Source organism: Aspergillus steynii (assembly GCF_002849105.1).
Source record: "Aspergillus steynii IBT 23096 chromosome Unknown P170scaffold_4, whole genome shotgun sequence".
NCBI classification, from domain to species: domain Eukaryota; kingdom Fungi; phylum Ascomycota; class Eurotiomycetes; order Eurotiales; family Aspergillaceae; genus Aspergillus; species Aspergillus steynii.
The window spans coordinates 2,746,580-2,767,238 of record NW_020194401.1 but is presented as its reverse complement, the minus strand read 5'-3'; the positions used below and the strand labels follow the sequence as shown (position 1 = coordinate 2,767,238).

General features: G+C 50.8%; 11 protein-coding genes across 11 annotated transcripts; 6 read left to right on the top strand and 5 right to left on the bottom strand.

Annotated features, from left to right (window-relative positions):
* Nucleotides 1-813: 813 nt before the first annotated feature.
* On the top strand, nucleotides 814-3,665 carry P170DRAFT_408946 (putative meiosis protein MEI2; the record flags this gene model as incomplete). The annotated part of the gene is made up of 14 exons (XM_024846752.1): nucleotides 814-998; nucleotides 1,049-1,397; nucleotides 1,491-1,925; nucleotides 1,998-2,360; nucleotides 2,416-2,451; nucleotides 2,510-2,576; nucleotides 2,642-2,660; nucleotides 2,715-2,745; nucleotides 2,797-2,814; nucleotides 2,872-2,900; nucleotides 2,958-3,001; nucleotides 3,056-3,135; nucleotides 3,191-3,296; nucleotides 3,364-3,665. The coding sequence occupies 14 exons, from the start codon at nucleotides 814-816 to the stop codon at nucleotides 3,591-3,593; spliced, it is 1,992 nt and encodes a 663-aa protein (XP_024704843.1). The 3' UTR covers nucleotides 3,594-3,665.
* Nucleotides 3,666-4,183: 518 nt separating this feature from the next.
* P170DRAFT_510080 (uncharacterized protein) lies at nucleotides 4,184-5,147 on the top strand. The gene is made up of 2 exons (XM_024854740.1): nucleotides 4,184-4,668; nucleotides 4,750-5,147. The coding sequence occupies exons 1-2, from the start codon at nucleotides 4,439-4,441 to the stop codon at nucleotides 5,111-5,113; spliced, it is 594 nt and encodes a 197-aa protein (XP_024704842.1). The 5' UTR covers nucleotides 4,184-4,438; the 3' UTR covers nucleotides 5,114-5,147.
* Nucleotides 5,148-5,268: 121 nt separating this feature from the next.
* Nucleotides 5,269-8,223, bottom strand: las21 (mannose-ethanolamine phosphotransferase LAS21; the record flags this gene model as incomplete). The annotated part of the gene is made up of 7 exons (XM_024844167.1): nucleotides 5,269-5,825; nucleotides 5,887-6,867; nucleotides 6,940-7,310; nucleotides 7,368-7,495; nucleotides 7,556-7,844; nucleotides 7,919-7,963; nucleotides 8,024-8,223. 7 exons carry the CDS (start codon nucleotides 8,221-8,223, stop codon nucleotides 5,269-5,271), a joined length of 2,571 nt encoding a protein of 856 aa, XP_024704841.1.
* Nucleotides 8,224-8,727: 504 nt separating this feature from the next.
* P170DRAFT_475829 (DUF2423 domain-containing protein) lies at nucleotides 8,728-9,229 on the bottom strand (the record flags this gene model as incomplete). Its single annotated transcript, XM_024853293.1, has 3 exons — nucleotides 8,728-8,870; nucleotides 8,935-8,982; nucleotides 9,046-9,229. The coding sequence occupies 3 exons, from the start codon at nucleotides 9,227-9,229 to the stop codon at nucleotides 8,728-8,730; spliced, it is 375 nt and encodes a 124-aa protein (XP_024704840.1).
* Nucleotides 9,230-9,487: 258 nt separating this feature from the next.
* P170DRAFT_437119 (Siz/PIAS RING finger protein) lies at nucleotides 9,488-12,089 on the top strand. The gene is made up of 7 exons (XM_024849291.1): nucleotides 9,488-9,958; nucleotides 10,099-10,311; nucleotides 10,372-10,443; nucleotides 10,502-10,818; nucleotides 10,927-11,032; nucleotides 11,083-11,308; nucleotides 11,356-12,089. Exons 1-7 carry the CDS (start codon nucleotides 9,811-9,813, stop codon nucleotides 11,876-11,878), a joined length of 1,605 nt encoding a protein of 534 aa, XP_024704839.1. The 5' UTR covers nucleotides 9,488-9,810; the 3' UTR covers nucleotides 11,879-12,089.
* Nucleotides 12,090-12,317: 228 nt separating this feature from the next.
* P170DRAFT_357702 (trafficking protein particle complex subunit) lies at nucleotides 12,318-13,170 on the top strand (the record flags this gene model as incomplete). Its single annotated transcript, XM_024844235.1, has 4 exons — nucleotides 12,318-12,547; nucleotides 12,663-12,780; nucleotides 12,878-12,967; nucleotides 13,039-13,170. 4 exons carry the CDS (start codon nucleotides 12,318-12,320, stop codon nucleotides 13,168-13,170), a joined length of 570 nt encoding a protein of 189 aa, XP_024704838.1.
* Nucleotides 13,171-13,715: 545 nt separating this feature from the next.
* Nucleotides 13,716-15,176, bottom strand: P170DRAFT_426431 (malate dehydrogenase; the record flags this gene model as incomplete). The annotated part of the gene is made up of 8 exons (XM_024847708.1): nucleotides 13,716-13,856; nucleotides 13,925-14,069; nucleotides 14,124-14,208; nucleotides 14,269-14,646; nucleotides 14,699-14,786; nucleotides 14,876-14,986; nucleotides 15,070-15,101; nucleotides 15,164-15,176. 8 exons carry the CDS (start codon nucleotides 15,174-15,176, stop codon nucleotides 13,716-13,718), a joined length of 993 nt encoding a protein of 330 aa, XP_024704837.1.
* Nucleotides 15,177-16,026: 850 nt separating this feature from the next.
* Nucleotides 16,027-17,243, bottom strand: P170DRAFT_437115 (60S ribosomal protein L28). Its single transcript, XM_024849290.1, has 5 exons — nucleotides 17,119-17,243; nucleotides 16,900-16,994; nucleotides 16,782-16,805; nucleotides 16,590-16,714; nucleotides 16,027-16,513 (listed from the first exon to the last, which is right to left on the bottom strand). Exons 1-5 carry the CDS (start codon nucleotides 17,168-17,170, stop codon nucleotides 16,336-16,338), a joined length of 474 nt encoding a protein of 157 aa, XP_024704836.1. The 5' UTR covers nucleotides 17,171-17,243; the 3' UTR covers nucleotides 16,027-16,335.
* Nucleotides 17,244-17,463: 220 nt separating this feature from the next.
* Nucleotides 17,464-18,331, top strand: P170DRAFT_437114 (DUF2015 domain-containing protein). Its single transcript, XM_024849289.1, has 2 exons — nucleotides 17,464-17,660; nucleotides 17,746-18,331. The coding sequence occupies exons 1-2, from the start codon at nucleotides 17,606-17,608 to the stop codon at nucleotides 18,063-18,065; spliced, it is 375 nt and encodes a 124-aa protein (XP_024704835.1). The 5' UTR covers nucleotides 17,464-17,605; the 3' UTR covers nucleotides 18,066-18,331.
* P170DRAFT_187189 (U2 snRNP complex subunit HSH49) lies at nucleotides 18,065-19,873 on the bottom strand. The gene is made up of 3 exons (XM_024842694.1): nucleotides 19,765-19,873; nucleotides 19,327-19,702; nucleotides 18,065-19,267 (listed from the first exon to the last, which is right to left on the bottom strand). Exons 1-3 carry the CDS (start codon nucleotides 19,782-19,784, stop codon nucleotides 18,494-18,496), a joined length of 1,170 nt encoding a protein of 389 aa, XP_024704834.1. The 5' UTR covers nucleotides 19,785-19,873; the 3' UTR covers nucleotides 18,065-18,493.
* Nucleotides 19,874-19,963: 90 nt separating this feature from the next.
* Nucleotides 19,964-20,613, top strand: P170DRAFT_475822 (mitochondrial import receptor subunit TOM7; the record flags this gene model as incomplete). Its single annotated transcript, XM_024853292.1, has 5 exons — nucleotides 19,964-20,200; nucleotides 20,264-20,310; nucleotides 20,386-20,414; nucleotides 20,499-20,535; nucleotides 20,592-20,613. 5 exons carry the CDS (start codon nucleotides 19,964-19,966, stop codon nucleotides 20,611-20,613), a joined length of 372 nt encoding a protein of 123 aa, XP_024704833.1.
* Between the last annotated feature and the right edge of the window lie 46 nt (nucleotides 20,614-20,659).

Here is a 20,659-nt window from a genome sequence, read left to right as displayed (position 1 = left end):
GTGCGCAATTCTTAGAGATGAGATGACTCAGGAGAGTGATAGAAATTTTTCAAACATGCCAGCTGTGGCCTCATTTATTTCGAGCACCGTGCCCTCCATTCGATTTAGGTTGGCCTTGATTCGTTTTACCCTGAGCAGCAGTAGCGGGGAGCCAGCATAATCATATGTCGTGGGTGAGTTCAAGTTCCCAAGGATGAAAACCAGGCCCAGGAATTTGCGTCCTCGGAGTGAGTATCTTAAACTGGGGTCAAAGGCCCGGCCGGATTGGAGGACCGGATTTTGTGCGCTGTATGTAGACAGACGCTGCTTGGTCCTTGTCGGGGTCGGTTGTTGGAACAGGACCAAGAGATATGTACCAGGGCATTATGGGTTAAACCAGAGGCCTAATCCTCTCACCCAGAGTCGTGCCATAACAGAAGCAGTGCATAGGTAAGTATGGTCCATAGTAAGGTAGGCCTGCCTACAACCACCCAAATCACCACTCCTCGAATGTGTTTGTAATGTTTTCCCTCCTCCCCCCCTCCCTTACCCTCAATCCCCGGTCTCTCATTCTCCTCTCCACAATAGTCTGGCACTCCCTCGAATAAAGAATCCAACTTCATGCCCCCTAGTCAACATCATCTCTATAGTGCCATTTTCTCATATTCCAAGTCCTCGCCCTGTTGCGAGTTTATCTGCTATCTTTGAAACGCTTTTGCGTCTGTTTTTCGTCCAGCTATTTCTTGATCTAACTCCCAGTCCGCGGCCCTTTCCGCCATTCACCATACTTGTAGTTGAGTACGGAAAGACTTGTTCTTTCTTTTGCCTTGCAAAATGAGAGCAAATGATACTCGTGGCTTGAGCAGCCCATGCTCTACTGACGGGATAACATCTCCCAATGGATCACCGGATACCAGAATCACAGCTTTTTCACCCGAAGATGTACGGTCAAAAGCTCGTCCCGAATCCAGTGCTAGTGGCGCATTGAACGACCCTGGACTCCGGAAGATCTATTCAGTGTAAGAACATATGCTGAATACATGTCGTATCATCCCCTAACAGCAGGCAGGGCTACTGCTGATCCATTTCTGGTGTCAACTGGCTCCGCTAGCCGAATGCAACTCTCCCCAACTGCTGCGAGCTTTACGCCCACAGCGGCATCAGACACGGCGGATAGTGATAGTCAAGCTCGATTCGTTGCAAGTGCATTTGTCGCCGGCGCTGAAAGAGCCCACACGAGTTTCATTGATCAGACCGTGTCTGACCACGAGACTTTCGGTCCTGCCCAGAATACTAGGAAGAATAACCAATCCGGTATTATGCTCGATAGATTTGATGCCGAAAGACGTAGTCGCGCTCTCGTCATTGAGAATGTGTCCACAAATCTAACTTATATGGCACTGGCCGGATTCTTTAATGTAAGTTTATCCTCCTAGTACATGTACATCTCCCCAGAGGAGGAATTGGCCGATGAGGATGGTACGTATAAGACGTCACTAATTCTGCAAAAGCGCCGTGAATTCACAACATTGAAAGGGCCTGTTCTCACAGAGCTGAGCTCCATGGGGAAGGTATACGTCGCATTCACAGACAGTCGAGAGGCGAAGAAAGCCTTAGAGAAGATATACCTCCTTCGACCAGACTGGCGTGTGTTTCCCCTTACAGCTAGGGAATATGTGCAGCACCTGGAGCCGTCCCATCTCCCTCAAACCTCGGACTATGAAGGCCAATTGCTCATCACGGTTTACTATGATAGCCGGAATCCCAGTCTAAACCAACAGAGCGTGGCTCGCTCCATCGAGACACTCGCAGAGACATTTGGCGATATCAAGTTCTTCCATCTTTTGCCCAACGGACAAGAGAATATCGGACAATTTCATCTTGAATTTTTCAATACGCGCGATGCCGAGAACGTGATGACAACTCTGAATAAGACCTCTGTTGATGTAAGTTGAGCCGAAACCCGAAGCAATAGACTGAAGGGAACCAATTTCTAAACCTGAGTCGGAAAACAAAAGGACTGCGTTCTCGAAGTTTCGTATTTCAAGCCGGACACAGAGGGCTCTGCTTTTCTTTCTGCCGTGTCAAGCCCATCTCCTGGGAGGGATAACATCTCCAGAAGTGAGATATCGTCTAACAAAAATGCATCTTGGACTCCAAGTCGACCAAATCGAACACCTTACATGGAGCTTAGCCCAACGGGTCGCTCTACTGTACCCCCAGGTGAGCATGCCGATCTTATGGATTGGATGTCCAGGGCAGGGGAAAACGTCATGCCTTCACCCCGCCGTGAGATGAGCCAATACTCTGATCTACGTGTGGGCAACCAAAATGCTGTAGATACAGAACGCATCCGTCTTGGTCTGGATGTCCGAACTACAGTAGGCACCTGTCATTACCATCCTCGATGAACATGGCTAATAATTTGAAATCTAGATCATGCTCCGCAATATCCCGAACAAGATTGACCAGGTGATTGGAAGATACTAAGTTTGAAGGATGATCAGTTGAAAGCTGACCTGAGAAAAAGACTATGTTGAAGACCATTGTTGACGAGACAAGTCACGGAAAGTATGATTTTATGTACCTACGAATCGGTAAGAAAGAAACAGCGACTTTCTTTATCACGCTTTCCATCGAGGGCTAACACGAGCGAGGAAAGATTTCGCGAACAACTGCAAGTATGTTAAGTTTCAATGTCACCATGGTGTCTACCGTACTAACCATGATTGTAGTGTTGGCTATGCTTTCATAAACTTCGAAGACGTAAGTTGCATTGGACTTTTTTTGCCTCTCATTACTGACGTGATCTTTTAGCCAATCGACATTATTGATGTTAGTATTCATATTGTACGAATGCCTCAACGATGCACTTACCATGTCATGTGCTAGTTTGTTAATGTTCGAGCGGGGCGCACCTGGTATATTTTGCCTTGTCCTACGGAGTTGGCCAAGATGATGTTGATAATATGATACAGGAACTGCTTCAACAGTGACAAAGTAGCTGAAGTATCATATGCAAGTAAGTTTGGCTTCGCCTGTGGCTTGATTGCCATTATCTGAAAGACGAAATTAGCCATACAAGGTAAAGATTGCCTGGTGCAAAAGTTTCGAAATAGTTCGGTGATGTTGGAGCATCCATCTTTCCGCCCGAAAGTCAGTACAAGCATCCCTTCGGCAGTATCGAAAGCTGTTCACACCGAGACTGTAGATTTTCCATACTGGTACCGGATCTCTGGCTGGCACCGAGGATCGTTTCCCAGGGCCCGACAACCCTTCGAAGATGCGTCGCAGTATTGAAAATGCTGAGCATGTTGGTGAGCAAATACCCAAGCTACAAATTTTCAACTGAATGATGTATCTGAGACGCCCTGTACGATTTAGGTTTATTTGCTCCGCGAGTTGGACAGCAATATCGTGATGAGCAGCGCCGCCGTCGCTCACAATATGATCGCGGTACTACTGCTGCCGAAAGGGAAATTGTGTACGTCCGAACTCTTGCTCCCAAGCACACGTCTGGTCTGAATAGTGGCCTAAGAAGTGCCCCCTGCACTTACCCTGGAATGAAAATATGGTATGATCCTATTGCCGAGCGCGGCCCAAGGACCTCCTGACTTGCTGTATGACATCAAATCGCTCTCTTCACGACGAATCGCTCGTGGCAAAAGAAAAGGGGGGGGAGAAGAGGAAAGAAAAAGAGAGAGAAATAATGAGTGTGTGTAAGAAGATCATCTGTTCTGCCTAGACGATTTCCTGCTCGATGTTGCCCAATGTTGTGACCCTGTACTATACGATGATCCTTTCCAGGTTGAACCCCGAACGAGGATTTTCATTTGGCACCCGACTGTATCAACACCGTGAATTCATGGGAGCAAGTGATTCAAGTGCTGGACTGCTTGAATGTGATATCGCAGTTTGAGTCTATGTGTTGGCCTAGGTAGTCTCCGCTTGGAAGACTTTCTCTGTGAGATTTAGGTGTCCTTCCATCAGCTTCGGCTATCAGGTTCTAGAATTTCAAGGCAAATGGTCTAACCGACCCTGGCATCATCTAAACGAGCACAGTGTGATGTAGATACTACTAATCATATATGCATGCATGTAACTACGGTTTCTCCGGAATTAGGGCACGGGGTCGACCGTCAGTCTGACTCAGCATGGTCGCGCGCATAGTCAACTACTCCTACTCCGTACTCCGTCAGTACCTGCTAAGGTACCTATTATTATGAACCTGCTCAAACCGGGCAGCGAATCTCATTGGCATGCCGTGCATATGGATCACTGCCATCCTTTCCATCATAAACCTGGGGTAGCAGCATCGACCCAGAGCCATTGGTGATTTAACTCGGAGGTGGACATAGTGAACGGACTTAATCTTTTTCTCTTTCCTTTTTTCAACATCGAGTTTTTTTTTTTCCCCAGTGAAGGAACCCCCCCCCCCCGAGACTCAAGCCTTACAGAAATGGAATCAGAACCAATATTTGCTATCCATTCGACTCTACACCTAATTTTCCATCGAAACAAAAACCAGCACGGCAAGACAAAATGGTGGAAGTGGCTCTCCATCTTGAAGCGGGTTACTTTAAATCTTGCAAGATCTCTGAGATATGAGGCATCTCACAGCCATGCAAATGAGGCTTCTACCATATACAGGCAATACCTGGCAACAGATATCATGCCAAGATGTTACCTGTAAGTTTTGAAGGGGGGACTCGGGGCAAACATATTGTCAATTTCGTTGTTTTCTGACCCGTACAATCGGTCTCTCGATAGGGCCTTCTCGACTGTTGTTGCAGACGTGCAATTTTCCACAGTCGGCACAGTTCTTCTGGCCACATTGGCTCGTCTGGCGAAAGCAACGGGTATTGATAAAGACCTAAAGAACACATTCCGGGTAGACAAAGCCAGCAGAAGTAGAGCCCCATCCATCAGCCTTCAAAATGCGGAGGACCTAGGAGAAATTCTTTCTCGGAAGCCCCCATCTCCGCTGCCCAAAGAACCTGTTACCAAAGAGTCTGACGTGGCAAGGTCCGGCAGTATCTCCAAGATAGCGAACACGGCAGGTGGGCATACGAAGAAATCAAAGAAGCGGAAAAAGAAGGACGCTATTGATGACCTGTTTAATGGTTTGTTGTAGTGTTCTCGAATTTAATATATCTAAATGACCTCAGGTTCTAGCTTTACAACCTCTTTTCAGGTAACTTCATTCGCATTTTCTTGTTGTCTTTTGTCTCTCCCCATCCCTTCTCTTTCACTTTGTTCGTGGCTGCTTTAAGGGTAAAAACACCTTCATCATGTAACTACAGGGAAGGTGAGTTCCCCTAGCAAGTTCACAGCCATATGGTAAAGAATGGCCCAAACTGTGGTGTAAAGGTATTTGGGCGAAAAAACCGTCCAAATAAAGAGATGTGTTCTCAAGAATGTGCAGGCGGCCATGACCGAGAGCAACATCGTTGCCGTGTGGAATGTGAGGATCGTTACATGAGACTGCTTTTCTTTTCGAGACTGTTTTCTTCGGAGTAGCCAACTCGCCGATGTCCACCAAATCGGGCCAGCCCAATTGCCTATGAAGGTCAGGATACCGACGAACACAACATTGTAACTTCCAATGCCGTTATATGCGTTAGATAAGTCGACTGACGATATTGCATTAGAGCCCCCAAAGGCGAAATAAGTGGTATATTGCATGAGTATTGACATGATGGCCAGCTCGATTGGTGGCAGCTCCACCGAGCCCAGAATGATGAGTTGAATCCTGAAGATTAGAAAGATAGGGACATTGGCTATCCTCGACTGTGTCACAAGCAAGAGAGTTAAAGCTTCGTGAACAATGGTGCTCGGCCCTGATCCTAATTCTTTATCAGCATACGCCGCCATGGATCACAAACAACAACACCTTGACGTGCTTACCTTTCCGAGGTTGCGAGGGCCCCGACGTCTTCCGAAGGTACATCGCACCAGCCACGAGTAGGAATATTCCACAGTCGACAAATCTCGCATGCAAAACGAGCGGTATACCACCGACAAGCCTGGCCATGGGCTCTAGGACAGAGCCACTGAGCAATTCAAATGAATCCGATGCCACGGAGGCAAGTTTGAAAAGAAACGCTGCCACTACCACCACAAACACCATGACGGCCCACGTTACTGATCGAGAAAAGCCAGAAACAAGATGGAGGCAAACATCCACATATGTCAAAATCACCAAGGCCCACAGGATATGTGGATGGGAAGGTAAGAATGCGCGTGCAACGTCAGGTTCGGCAGCGAACTTTTGGCCAGTTTGGTTCCACCGTCGCAATATTCGGTGAGAAGCCGCCAGTCCAATAACACCAAGCTTGGCGAACAAGACGCCAGTTGATTTGTGTTGGGATTTATAGCCCCCGAGAGCAGCGCTAAAGGGTTTGGTATATAAAAAGAAGATCCACCCCACACATAACCAATACCAGAACTGCTGCTCTTCCTCGACATAGCTACTTGCAAACATCATACCGCCGTAGCTTGAGATGGCGAATAAGAGGAATGTCCCGGGACGTTTGTATTTGCAGAGAAGACCCTGAAGCGGGGCGAAGGACAGCCAGACAGCAACACCAGTAACACACATGCCTATGTGAAGACTTTTAATGTCATAATCACTGGCAGCGCTGCTCATCAAGGTTTGGGCACCTCTCAAAAATGACAAAAGGCTGGTCTCCGCATCGTCCCCGAAAGCGCCATCAGGAGCGAGCACACGAGACCAAGCGCATTGAACCTCCTCAATACCCTTTGACGGCTCAAGGCTGCACAACGGGGGCATCGATTCAGGTTTGAATGTGTGGCCTGGAAACGCTGCCTTGACTACTTGAAGCATTTGCTTGGAATTTTCCATGAGCATGTGAATTCGTTGTGATCCTGTTGTATGATTAGTAACGGGTGTCTTACTCGGGGAGGTAAATTGCTCGAGTAGAAGACAGGGGATCTTACTGCCGTGCCACATCTGCAGAAGCTCGGGAATGAATGTGCCCAAGTTATTCATGGGAACTGGGAGACCAAGAAGTCCAGCCAAAGTTGGTGTTATATCTGTCTGCTCAACGGTCCGATAATATTGTAAATCGCTGGCGGGTTCTGCTGGGCTTTCGTTGCGAATCCCCATCTTTTTGAACGCTGGTGATATGAAGAGCAATGCCGGCGAGGTTTCGGTTACAGATGAACCTCCATGGTTGCCTGCATCCGTCATCCCATGGTCTCCACAAACAACAAAGAGAGCAGATTTAAGGTGCTCTTCCCGTTCTAACGCTGTGTAGACCTGAGTGACAACCGAATCCATCTCCTGTTGCTTGGGTATCATAAATGGACTATAGTTGCGTCAGGATCGTTAGACGGGGTAGACCCGGGCCAAAACAAAGCCTTACCTTCTAGGGCCAGATTTATGTCCTATGTGATCCAACCCCAGATAGTGAAGGATGAGGGCGGACCAGTCGTTACGCAGAAGTTCATCTGGTATGTGGCGGGTCACATTGTTGTCTACTTCAGTAAAATCCTGCAAAATCACAATGAGCATGAGTCGACCAACGTCAGGGAAGCTTTAATTGCTACTGACCGACACAAAGAAACTTGTAGTTCCGTCGGCTCTGCTAAACATTCCCGGAAACAACTTCAACCAAGTGTCATCGCCATACATGACAAGCTTGTCACCATTGGCCTTTAGCTGCGTCAACCACGTGTCTTGGTGGGCAAGTGTGGATGAAGTGTCTGTTTCAGCGATGTTAAGAATCACATCCAAAAACGAGGGCACGGAGCCTGTCGTTATAGCCTTAAGTCGAGGCATTGTGACGGTAGGGGAGCTAGCATAAGCAGTGAAGGGCAGCGCAGCGCCGGCCCGAATCAAGCTAGGAAACATGCATGAGTTAGCCGGTCCGAAGACACAAAATCAGAGGGGAAAAAAAAAAAAAAAACGACTTACCCCTGGGTAAATGAAAATCCAGAGCTGTTCGAATAAACAAAGTCACTAGGAAAGAGGTTTAGTGAAACACTGGCATTTTACTACGGCGCAAAAAACCTTCCCTACCTGCGCAGTGCATCAATCACCATAAAGATGACTTTGTCGAACACTCTCGGTGGAATTTCATCTTTCCTCCTCCCCTCATGGCTTGCAAGTCCAGGTAGAAGAGGTTTGTAGGGGAAGAAGCCTGCGGAGAAGAAGATCACGGCTATAGGAATCAATACATTGGCGAGTAAGACCGCCGAGGATTGGGGGATGGCGTTCATCCCACGCTTATACCAAAATTGCATTTGAAGGCTCTGCGCTAATATTCATGGGGGATTCCGAGCCCGACATGCCTTGGCTTCGACACTCTTCATTTGACTGGGAAGGTATTCGTGTGAAAAGGAGCTTCCTGGGGATTATTGAAAATACTGCTAACTAACACCGCCTTCCGGATCCACAGCGGACTCCAGTTTCGCCCGCCCAGAGTGTCGTGCACGTTTCAATTCGATGTTAGCATGGCCCATGTGGTGATGGGCCGGCCCAGCTCGTCGAGCCTTATAGTCCCATTATCTGTCTGGCCTACGTGACCTATGTGGCGGGGTCACTTGGAGCCAAAGATCTTTTCTCCCGGAAACATATTGAAGTACCTTGGTATTGGTAAGACAAACACTGCAGACGCATTCACGCGTAGCAAGGTGTGTGCTGTTGTAGCACTTTTTGAATCAAAACTAGCACCGGACGCCTTATTTCCCCCCCCCCAATGTCATAGCATCTGCACCCCTTAATCACTTCCTCTTGGAACCTTTCTTGGCCTTGGATGGATGGGAGCGGAAGACAATTGATGAACGATTCTTTCGGTTGCTGTGGCGTTTGTGAATGCGGCCTGATTTGTGGGAACTTTTGGCGGACGGTTTATCAATATCCATGTCTAGAAGGGGTCAGCAATTCTGAACTGAAGCATCCACGTGCATATGGGGACGGAAAATATCAACCTTCACTTGGGTCGGATAATTTGACTTGCGCGGCGCCATCGTTGTCCTCTGCTTTTTGTAAGTTGACGATTGCAGACATGGCAGGACTTCCCCGGAGATAAAGAAACATACCCATTTCAGTGGTTTTGTTTTCCGCGTTTGAATCGTCCTGGGTGCTTGGCTTTGGCTGGGAAGCAAGCTCCTGAAGCTTTGCAGAAAGCCGTTCAGTCCGTGCATCCACTGCAGGACCAAAGACGGTGGCTCGCAATTTAGCCTTATTGCGCTTCGAAACGCTGGCCCTAACACTCTTTGCCATGGTCCTCCAGTTCAAACGGTAAGATGAGAGAAAGAATATGAGAGGACAGGTAGCAGTCAGGTTACAGAATCAATATCGGCCCAATGTCCAGTTTGTTCAAGAATAGAGAAGGAGGAATCTTCTTTGTGGCTTATGTGGTTTGCTCTGTCGATGTTCCCCAGGAAAAAAAAAAAAAAAAAAAAAAAAAAAAGATAACGGATGCTGATAAACCATTTCTTATGTCATCACTCACAGTCGGAGAACCTCACCTCCGCAATCATCATCTCCGGCTGAGGTAGGCCCTTTGCCTCAGCGCTTGACAAATTGGGCTCATGTGAACAGTCCTTGTCATTGCCTGTCACCGCAGATTTGGACTGTGGTTATCTACGAACTGTCTGAGCCAGAATCTGCCCGTCTGCCACCGTGCTACCAGCATCGAAACAGAAAGAAGGATTGAAATGTCGAACACAACTGCTGGAAATGGCACTTCCCTTCTGAATCACATATCCCGAGGTTATATTCACTGAAGACGGTCTGGAAAATTGTGACACCTTGACTTTCGCTCCTCTTGTTGCCTCTGACCTTGTTCAATCCTAATCACCATGGCATCTTTCGCCCAGGCACCAGAGCTTCAGAGCGTGGTGGCCCTGATAAAAACATTAACAAATGTACAGCTCAAAGACATTCTCAGGAATGAGGGACTCGCTGTCTCCGGGGTTAAGGCCTCGCTGCAGCTTCGGATCATTGACTGTGTGTTAAACCCACCTCATTCTCGATTTTACTGCCTCCATCTCCGGTGGTCTTGTTTTTTCTCTTTCTTTTTTTGCGGGAAACCCAGAAGTTCAATCCCACTCGCGTTGAATATATATTGACCATTTTGATTTAATCAGTTATTGAAAGGCTTTATCAGGGAGGCCAGAATGATCGCTACGATGGTTTGAGGAGATTCATATATGCAACAGCACATCGGCCATTACCAGGAGCTCCCCCAGCACAGCAACTACCTAACTCACAATACCAATCGCCCTCAGCTACGCCTTTGTCTACGTCGCATCGGCCATCCCCCCTCGGCTTTCCGATGTCAACCAATAGATTAAGTCCTGGTAAACGAAATCTGACCTTTTATCCCTCCAGAATCTAGACAGGTTCTCACATATATCTAGAGCGATTGAGTTTCAAGGAAAGCCCTTTCTACACGATAATAGAGCAGCTTACTCCCACGGTCGAGTGCAAAGGTATGTAGTTGATATTTCTTCTCCTTGTTGGCGTGCGATTGTAACTAACGCTTTGAAGTTCGCGAACAGACCAGGGATTATGTGGAACTCAAAGTTGTTCTTACACCACCTGTCATCACCCAACTGCAATCCGATCCTAATATACGGATAATGATCTATTGTGCCGCGGACACCGGTCTCAATCAGCCCACAAAATCAGACATTGCCTTTCCCCATCAGGTTGAGCTCAAGGCCAATCTTGATGAAGTGAAGGCGAATCTGCGAGGATTGAAAAATAAACCAGGTACAACGCAGCCTGCAGATGTGACAAATTATATCCGCAAGAAGCCAGGCTATTCCAACAATGTCGTTATGACCTATGCCTTGACACAAAAAGTAAGTATGAGGTTGGCATCGCCCATGTATACCTCCTTCCCTTCTCATATCGCAACCCATTTTGTCGTGTTTGAGATGTATGCCTGTGTTCTAATATCTTAGAATCAGAAGTTCTTTATTCGGGCCAATCTTGTACAACGCCATCCGGTGGAAGAGCTTGTGGCTGAATTGAAATCGAGGAAGACCATCTCTAGGGACCAAGTTCTGCGGGAGAGTATGAATTTACCCAATCCGCCGCGCATGAAGCTCACTAACGTTCAACAGTGAAAAGCAGGGCGGATGATACGGACATTGTTGCCACATCCAGCGTTATGTCATTAAAATGCCCTCTGTCCACTCTTCGAATCGAGGTGCCCTGTCGCTCTGTGAAATGTACGCATAATCAGTGCTTTGATGCATCGTCTTTCTTGCAATTACAAGAACAAGCACCAACCTGGTCATGTCCTGTTTGCTCCAAAGCGACGAGTTTTGAATCTCTACAAATTGATCAGTGAGTCAAATGTCCAGTACCTAGGATGGTCCAACTAACCCCTATAGGTATGTCGATGATATTCTCCACTCAACCTCGGGAGACGTCGAACAAATTGTCATAGAGCCAGATGGCACATGGTCAAGTCCTAAAGGCGACGAAAACGGGGCACCAGGTGGCGCTACCCCCGCAACAGACGACGACTACAACGAGGAAGAAGAGGACGATGACTTGATAGAAATCAAGGAACCCGGAATTCCAACTGTCAAACGGGAATCTCTTCCCAGTCGCAATCTAACCCTACAGCGGACCCCAGTTCAGTCGCGCGAACCTTCGACAGCATCATCCATAGCTCGCCCGTCTACGAATAAGCGCCCTGCAGCCCAGGTTATTGATCTTACCGGTAGTGATGATGATGACTCGCCCGTGAGGCCAGCTAAACGTCCAGCATTGGATGTGTTCAGCCGCTCTCTGCCGCGACAAGGCTTCCGCAGCTCGTACAGCGGGGGGACTGTCAATGGGAAGGTCAGCCCATATGGGAGCCAACATAGTCCCGAATCATCCGGTAGAATCGGTGGGTATGATGCATGATAACTGGTCACTTAAATCACTTGCATGGAGTTGCGGCGCTTTGTCCCCTTCCCTCCACCTCCTTCTCCCGATTTTTTTTATATCTAATTTGGGGGGTGTTGCGGCAGGGAAGGGGCCTGCTTGAATTTGGTCCAGGTTAAAAGCATGGGACACGAGAGTCCTCCAGGAGTTGCGGATGAAAGCGAATTCAGTGAATTCATTTATCTAATTTCGGTAGTCCTGCAGCGTAGGTGCTTATGTAGTACGGAGTAGGCATGCAATAATGTATCCTCCCTCATGGGGGTCTCGACCCACTTGGAGCGAATGATCAGATCCGCCTCTCCGCACCATTTATTTATTCATCCTCCGCCTTCAACGCATTCAACACACCTACCACGTCCCCCGTCCCTTCGCCTTCAGCACGCTATCGTCACCACCTCCGACAATATTGTCTTTCGGGATGTCCTTCGACGCATCCAGCTCGGCCGCCATTGTCGGCGAACCTAATGCACGTGTTCTGAACACGTCATGCCTCGACTTCCTTTTGATCGAGCTCGTGCCCATGGCCGAACGATTGACCAAGGAGCTCGCGGTAGAGGAGAAGCTCCTAGATGACGACGAGGTTCGAGAAACGACTTTCTTCCGCCTCGAGTCACTGGGCTATCGGGTTGGTCAGGGCCTTGCCGAGCGGTAAGCATCGCTCCTGTTGCGGTATCATTTCTTCTGCTCCCGGGGAAATGCGCGACGAGTGCCCGGCTTGTTGCTTTTTGTTCTTGAGTGACTGACCCCTCTGGGCCTTGCGCAGGTTCTCTCGAGACCGCCCGCGATTCACCGACAACCTTGACGTTATCAAATTCCTCTGCAAAGACCTATGGACCATTCTGTTCAGGAAGCAAATCGACAACTTGAAAACCAACCATCGGGTCCGTTTTATATATTTCATAAAACAAGCCGTTGCTCACTCGTGAGGGCAGGCTTGCTAGAAGCAGGTAATGCTGATCGATTCCTTTCCTTTTCTAGGGCGTGTATGTTTTGACCGATAATTCGTTCCGTCCGTTTTCGAGAATGAGCATGTCGGTGCGGAGCGAAGCCGTATCTATGGCTCAAGCGGTATGAAATGAATCACTCACCTGCACTGCCCACATGGGATTCTTCGCCCACGCTCTCTAACCGCGGCCCAGTATCTATGGTTTCCATGCGGTGTTATTCGCGGCGCGTTATCAAGTTTAGGCATCCACACCACGGTGCAAGCGGAGACGGCCGAACTCCCAGGGGCGACATTCCAAATCAAAACACTTCAACCCAAGCCTTGACCGAAAGACATGTTTTATTTCTCTCCACCGCGAGCACCGCCCACCCCTCCGCGAGTATCCTACGCCCGCCTCTTGCAAACTATCCGAGGAGGGGGAAGGAAAAGGGAGTGGGAGGGGGATTCATGGACCTTGAAAAGGGCTCCGAAGAGATGGCGGAGGGGAGCAGAACTAATCGGATAAGCTCGTGGGACATGCGCTCAAAGGTGTCATAACATGGGATCGCGGCCTCGCCGCCAGGCCTATGGGGACTAATTGCAGGTACGAAGAATGATTATTTATTTCAACTATGGGCCTGCGCTACTCTGCATTCGACAATCCGCCGACCGTCGTCCACAACATTTCACTCGACCTCACTTGTCGCATAACTTCAAAGCCTATCTTTCCGGGATCATAATGATTAGCAGGGTTCTTTCCATATCCTCGGGTTTTGTAAAGGGGCCACTGAAAAGGGGGGTTTTTTTTTCAGTGGAGAGAGTGCGCGAGCCAAAGTTCATCACCGACCGGTCAAGATAACCGCGGTGAATGAGAGGCAGGGATGGGCGTGTTTACTTTTGTGGTGGGTTCTGGATGAAGTTGATGCCCTTTTCAATATTGCCCTTCAGACCCTCCGTGCAAGCTCCAAGAAGCTTCTTCTCCTGTTCGGTCACGCCCTCGAGGACGTTGATTGCCTTCTCGGCGCCCTTAGACTATCTATAGTGTTAGCGTACCCGTCCACTCAACGAGGAAAAAAAATTGGTCCAGCTGATGAACGTACCCCGAGTTCTACATGAGTAGAGAAGAAGTCAACACCCGCTGCCTTGGCAATAGCTTCACCGCCGGGCACGCCGGGCAAATAGACAAAGGTGGGTTCGACGATGCCCTTCTCGCCCTTGAAAGCCTTGATGACACTCTCCGCAAACCTATGGTAGATTAGCATCCACGACTATCTTTCCTTTGACCACGAGGAATCAAACCTGAATCCGGCAAAGGCCATGGAAAGCGTGGCGGATCCTGCGCCATCCTTCGCCTTAACGACCTCATCGCCACCAAATTGGACACCTGAGGCGAACCGTTAGCTAAAGTGCCCGGCCTCGGAGCGCATGCGTGTGGAGTACCCACGTTTGACCAATGCATCGTACTTGTCTGCGGGGATCTGGAACGAGGGGGCGGTCTTGCTGAAAAGAGGAACAATGGTCTCGCCCGAGTGGCCGCCCACGACGGGGATCTGAACGGCGGAGGGGTTCTTCTGGCCCGAGAATTCTTGGGTAAAGGTCTCGGCACGGACAACATCCAATGTGGTAACACCAAACAGGCGCTGGGGGTCGAAAACGCCGGCCGCTTTGAGCACTTCCGCGGCAATCGGGACCGTAGAGTTGACGGGGTTTGAAATGATGAGGATGAAGGCTTTAGGAGCAAACTCAGCGATGCCCTTAACCAAGTCGCGTACGATTCCAGCGTTGACCTTGAAAAGGTCGTCACGGGTCATGCCCGGCTTCCCTGTGCCAAGTTAGATGGTGTCGCCACGGGTCGGGGGCGAGACGTGACGAACGAGGGATTCCAGCGGGGATGACAACCACATCGGTTCCGGTCAGTGCGTGCTTCAAGCCGTCATCCTTGGGCAAGAAGCCGGAGATTTTCTGCTCGGATTCGATCAGCATGGGACCGGCGTCCCTGGTGGCCCATAAGGGCTCACGGGGGAGACTGTTCCACATCCGAGGGCACGTACCGCAACGGAGGAGATATGAGAGAGGTCGGCAGCAACACCGGGAGTGTTGACCACATCGTAAAGAGCAAGCTCGTCAACCAGCGGGCACGTTTTCAGGAGGAGAGAAAGCGGCTACGGATCAGAGAGAGAAGGGTATTGTCAGCCATGGCAAGGCACGAGAATTCCCGGGGGGGTGGAGGGGTAAGGGAACAAACCTGGCCAATTCCGCCAGATGCTCCAAGAACAGCTAGCAAGCTATGTTAGCAGCCGGATAAGAGATACGGAACCAAGCGCACGGGCTGTTCTCACCAGCTTTCACCATGATGTCGGATGTGAATGTGAAGATCTCTGAGGTGGGATTAGCTATAGTTCGAGCAAGGTATTGATGAGAAGTGGAAGAGAATACTTGAAAGGTGATGAAAATTGAGGGGGGAAGAAGAGGGGAGGGAAAGGAAGGAAGTGGGGGGGGGGGGGGGGGGACGAGAGGGCGAGGAAGATCGAGAGGAGGGAGGGGTAAATGGAGGGGGCGCAACGGTGAACCAGTCCGGGCAAGTGGCTCACGGGGGGGTCAGGAGATCAGGAGATTGGATTGGGGAGGCACTCACTCCGCAGGAATTTCGGACTGGGAGGTTACGGAGAGAAGAAGCAACGCGAGGGGACGAGGCCCACCGTTATATACCTCTTACCTCCCTTGGCAGCTGCTACTCCGTACTACCCCGGCAGGTCCTGTAGTACCTACCGCATGAAGTACCTGGTACCCGGACGCCCGCCGCGCCGGTCCTGTACAGACCAAGTCCCCGGTACCTCGGGGTTCCAGATCACATGTGTGGGGGAGCTGTCAAAAAGAACGTCCTACGCTCTCTGCGACCCTCGAGGCACAATAACACTATCCTACGCGGTGATTCAACCTCCGCCTACGGCGACGATGACGATGAGAATTCCTGGAATCCCGGTGGTTTTCGTGCCCACCTTGAACGTCCATGACCGAGGATTCAGTCTCCCGAATTGGTCCTTGAATCGGGAAAAGGCGGATGATCAAAGATCCTACCGGGGCAAACAGTGGTAGTTCTGCCTACAGCTCTCGGCCCGACGAACGGCTATCGGAGCACATGGTGGCTACTGCATATCATCCGGACAAGGGCAACCTTTCGTTCTCTTTCCCCGGGATGGGAAGTCGGATAAGGCTTCCCCCGTGGACTAGTTATGGGCAAAGCACGCCGCTGGTTGCTTTGCTTTGCGTTCCTTCGTTCTGTCTGGATTTCCCTTGCCTTTTTTGGGTTTTTGAATTTTTGATTCTCTGCAGGGTTGGCCGGGCGGGCCGTAGTCCCGGTAGCAAATATTGCTAAATTACATGGACACTTCCTGCCCTTGCCCAGCACGGGCCTGTGCGTGCCCAGATCTTGTGATCTTATCTCCCAAGTTTTGTTCGTGTTTTCGTTCCAAACCCCCCAATCATTCCCGCTTCAATTGAAGTCTGGCATTTACTCAGACTCCTTCTCCGCGGCCTTCTTGGCCTGAGCGCCTCGGGGCTTCCGGGCGGGAGTCTCCTTCTTGGCCTTCTGTGCGCGGCGGATGGCACTCACGCGGGCAACGGCATCTTCGCGGATATCGCCGCGGTAGCCGTTCTTAGCGCTCTTGTCGGCAACACCCTTGTAGATCCTATGCGGAGGAGCGAGGCCCCGTCAGTCCCCACGTTCTCATATGACCCGGAGGGGCGATGTTCGCGGTTACTCACTTGCGGTTGGAGGCACCAGCGCCGTAGTTCACGGTGACCACATTCTTCGCGGGCTGCTGGGGGTTGCCGGGCTTCTTGGTGATGACGGAAACACCGTTGGTCTCAAAGGGCTGGACACCGATGGCCTGTTGTCGCGGTTAAAATTTCCCGTTTCTGAGGAAAAGCAGCCCCGGAGGACGAGAGAGAAAGTACCTTGTTGTTGGCATATCCAGCGTACTATAAACGATATCAAGGTTAGCCATTTCCCATCAACTGCCGCATTGGATTGGAGAATTGCGGATCAATGCGCCTATGGATTGGAGGTATGTACCTTGAAGGAGTGCTTGTTCTGCAGGTTCAGGGGGTCACGAGAGAACTGAGAACCACCACCGGAGTTGCGCTTGACCAGAAAAGAGTTCTGGTTGCCTGTTTAGGGTATCTCCAATTAGTCGGATTCGACCTGAGATTTTGAGAGACCGAGAGGGTTTTTGTAATTTTTTTGTGCTTCCCTCTCTCGCTCTCGCTCTGCGGTGGTTTGGCGGGGACATACGGGTGATCTGCCAGACGAGGTCGCTGGAAAAGTTCGTTCTTTCGGCGGCCATTGTGAATGTGTCTGTAGAACAGGGTGGACTGGGATTGGGAGACAGATCGAACGAGTTCTGGAGTATCCTGCGTCAGTTGTGTGTGCCAACGCCAAGAACGAGCGGCCGCCGGCCTCGCTAAGAGGGCCGCTTTGGGAATAGCCCCGCCCGTGCCGTTGATGCCTTGGCGGTCAGGCACCGAACCTCCGCTCCACATCTCGTGATGACGATGTCTGCCTGCGCCTTCAACTCTCCCTTCTCATCAATACGAATTCAATGTCCTGGATGCGGTGGGCGGTGGCAGTGTCCCCTGCCAGCTCAAGTTCTTGTTGATACACCAGCTAACTTCCGCCTTTCGCCCCCCGATTGCCAGCATCTGGAAAGATCTGGCCGCGTCCCTCGTTTGTCGCTCGATACAGTCCTTTAGATCATCTAGATACCCACCCCGACAGAGCCATGGCCTACTACCTTCTTTACTTCTTGACATTGTCCGTCGTGGTTTGTGGCACCGGTATGTTGCGCATATTCCGAGCCCTGAGACTTCGCAAGCGATAACAATCCTGACTCTTGTTTTTTCTTTTTCTTTTTAATTCTAGCACTCTACCTCACACGGGCGCGATGGTTGCCGTTGATCCCGGTGCCCGACTATATCTATCATCGTCTTCCTGCCAGTTTTGCCGGCGATCTAGAGGCCGGCTTGACGTCGTCGCAGTTTGACCTCTCAGCCAATATCGCCGATGGCGATGCCAGAGCGGGTCTCGATCGGAATGCCAAGCGAGAAGTGAGGAAAATCATGAAGCGTCAGAACGTCAATTTCGATGAAGCTCGTCGGATCTATACCGAACAACGATTCGCCAAAAACAATATAGGCCCTGATGGCCGGCCCCGAGATCCCAAGTTTGTGTCCTTTTCTTGATCAACGCCATCGTTGCGGCTCCTCCAACGTTCTCTCCCTTCGTTTCCCCCCTTTTCTTTTCCTTGGTGTTATCTTCTCTTTCCGGCGCTTCCCTGGAGGTTGCTCACAGATATTCGATGCTGATCACAACACCCTCCTCACTGTCCTTCTCGCTCATCTTTGGTCCGAAATGGCGGCTTTGGATCGGATTAGTCTCGAGTCGTTGCAATTGATCATATCTCCCTCCAACTGTTATAATAGAAACCGTGTTCATATAATACTGTTCCAGGTAGAAATCGCCGCGCGAGTAGAATTCCTCTGTCCTGCAGGGTATAACTAGACTCATAAGCCCCGAGAACAGGCCATTCCAGCCTAAACTATGAAGCACCGAGGTGGGAAATATTAGCTAAGTTATTACATGTGAGCTTTTTGGGTTACACCGATAATTGTTACATACATCGTATCAAAGGGGACTCCCGGGCGGAACTGCCACACACGTACACTGTTTGATTGCTGTAGACCAAAGACTCTCGCCAGAGTCGCATCATGGGAGGCCTCTCAGCGCCCCCGGCCATAACTGCCCTGCTGGAAGCCCGGAGGCAACGGCGGTGGCGCCACGGGAGCCCCCCCGGAGAGACCGAAACCGGGGGGAGCAAACCCGGGAGGGGGGCCGCTTGGGGTGGGAACGGGGCTTGCTGGCCCGGTGTATTATTGAAGCCCGGAGGTAGGAAGGCCTGCGGACCACCATAGCCTGCCTGAGATGGTGGAGGTCGCGCTGGCAAGCCTGGCGGGGGGTTGGCCAAAGAGGTGGGAACAGCGATGGGTCGGTTGGATTGCGGAGGTGGCACATTTTGAAAACCAACGTTTGGTGAAGCAACGGCTCTTCCCATACCTAGATCGGCCGGACCTGTGCTCAGCGGTCGAGAGTTATCACCGGTCGCCACCGCAGGAGCCATGGGAGTCCCCGGGCCCGAGAACTGCGGCGGTATCGACTGCGTTGGCGGATGGACGTTATGCTTGCGAGCTTGGGCGGCCAGCATTCGCTCGGCCTGGTCACCATGTCGCTCTCCCTTGCCATCCTTCTTGTAGGCATATTGTACCGAGACCTGTTTGTTCATGAGGTACTGGCCACTCATGTTGGCGATCGCAGCATCAGAAGACTCGAAGTCACTGAAGGAGACGAATCCATAGCCCTTCGATAGGTTGTTGTCATCTCGCGCAACCTGGGATCTGGTTAGCGATGGCTCGAGGGAATCTGCGATCGGAGGACATGACCGCATACCTTTGGTAAGGTAACCAAGCTCCCAAACCGGCCGAATGTATCAAAGAGAACTTGCTCGGTCACCATGGGGTCGAGGTTTCCGACAAAGAGCTCTGCGCCGATTTCCACCGACTTTTGCTTATCGGCCGATGCCTTGTTCACGCGTATAGGTTTCCCGTAGAGGCGGATGCCATTCATGATCCGCGACGCGTATTCGGCGTCCTCCTCACTGATAAACTCCACGAATCCATAGCCTTGATGGGACTGGGTGACTCGGTCTTTCGGTAGGTGAACGTTAACGATCCGTCCGGCCTGTAGCATCAACTCCCATACCAGGCTATCTGAAACCCGTTCATCGAGGTTGCCGATGTAGACAGTGGCCTCTTTATCTTGCTCCCTACGAAGCACCCGGCCGTCAGTTTTACCGGATCGCAAACAGAGGGAGGGGGGTTAACACACCAATGCCTTGCGCCGGACATCGTGGCGGCGTACTTGTCCACGGGATGTAGCGTAAGGAGATCAAGGATAGTACGGCGGGATTGAATTGACGGGTAGGAAAGCCCTGCACCTGGACACCGAGCAAATCAACCGACAGTCCGATGTATCGAGGGAGATATTTGCCCGAATTCAATGGGGAGGGGAGGGTTGGCGGAGAGGGATGCGAAAGCAAAGCGAGCGGAAGCTTTCTGCTATCGGCGGCTCTTTTTTTCCTTGGGGGGATTTTAGTCAACCAACCGACCCCGGAAAACTTTTGAGCAGTTGCGGCCGCGTCTTCGACTTCCGTCATCTCTCCAACACCAATCCTTCTTTTCGACCTCTTCTCCCCGGCGCCCCGAAAACTTGCAATTCCCGCCAAAATGGTCCAGTTCTCCGAGGAAACGAAAGTGAGTTTTCAGTTCGCTCTCGTCTCTCCCGCGCTGCCGCCATCGCCGCCTCGCTGACCGGTCTTCTTCTCTAGGAGCGCATTTCCAAGGTCATCGACGTATCCAGAGTCGCCATCCACTAGTGAGCCATCCCAGATCCGCCGGAGGAGGAGGACTGTCCGGAATCAATGTTCACTGACAACCTCACCCTGCCTAGTGGATATCTGCCTTTGATCGTCTATCTCGGTACGAGTTGCTCCTGCGGCATACGCACCGCACCTACTTGCGGGAGGTGTCCGGAGGCGGGTTCACCACTAACATCCTGGGCAGGCTACACTTACAGTGAACCTCGTCCGTCTTTGTTCAAGTAGGTCTTCCCTTGCGGGTTCCTATCTGCCCGCACGGCTGACTTACCATCGTTAGGCTGTTCTCGCCGCTTGCATAAAGGAAGTTGGAAGACGGGGGTTTGGGGTTAATGAGAATCAGCCTGT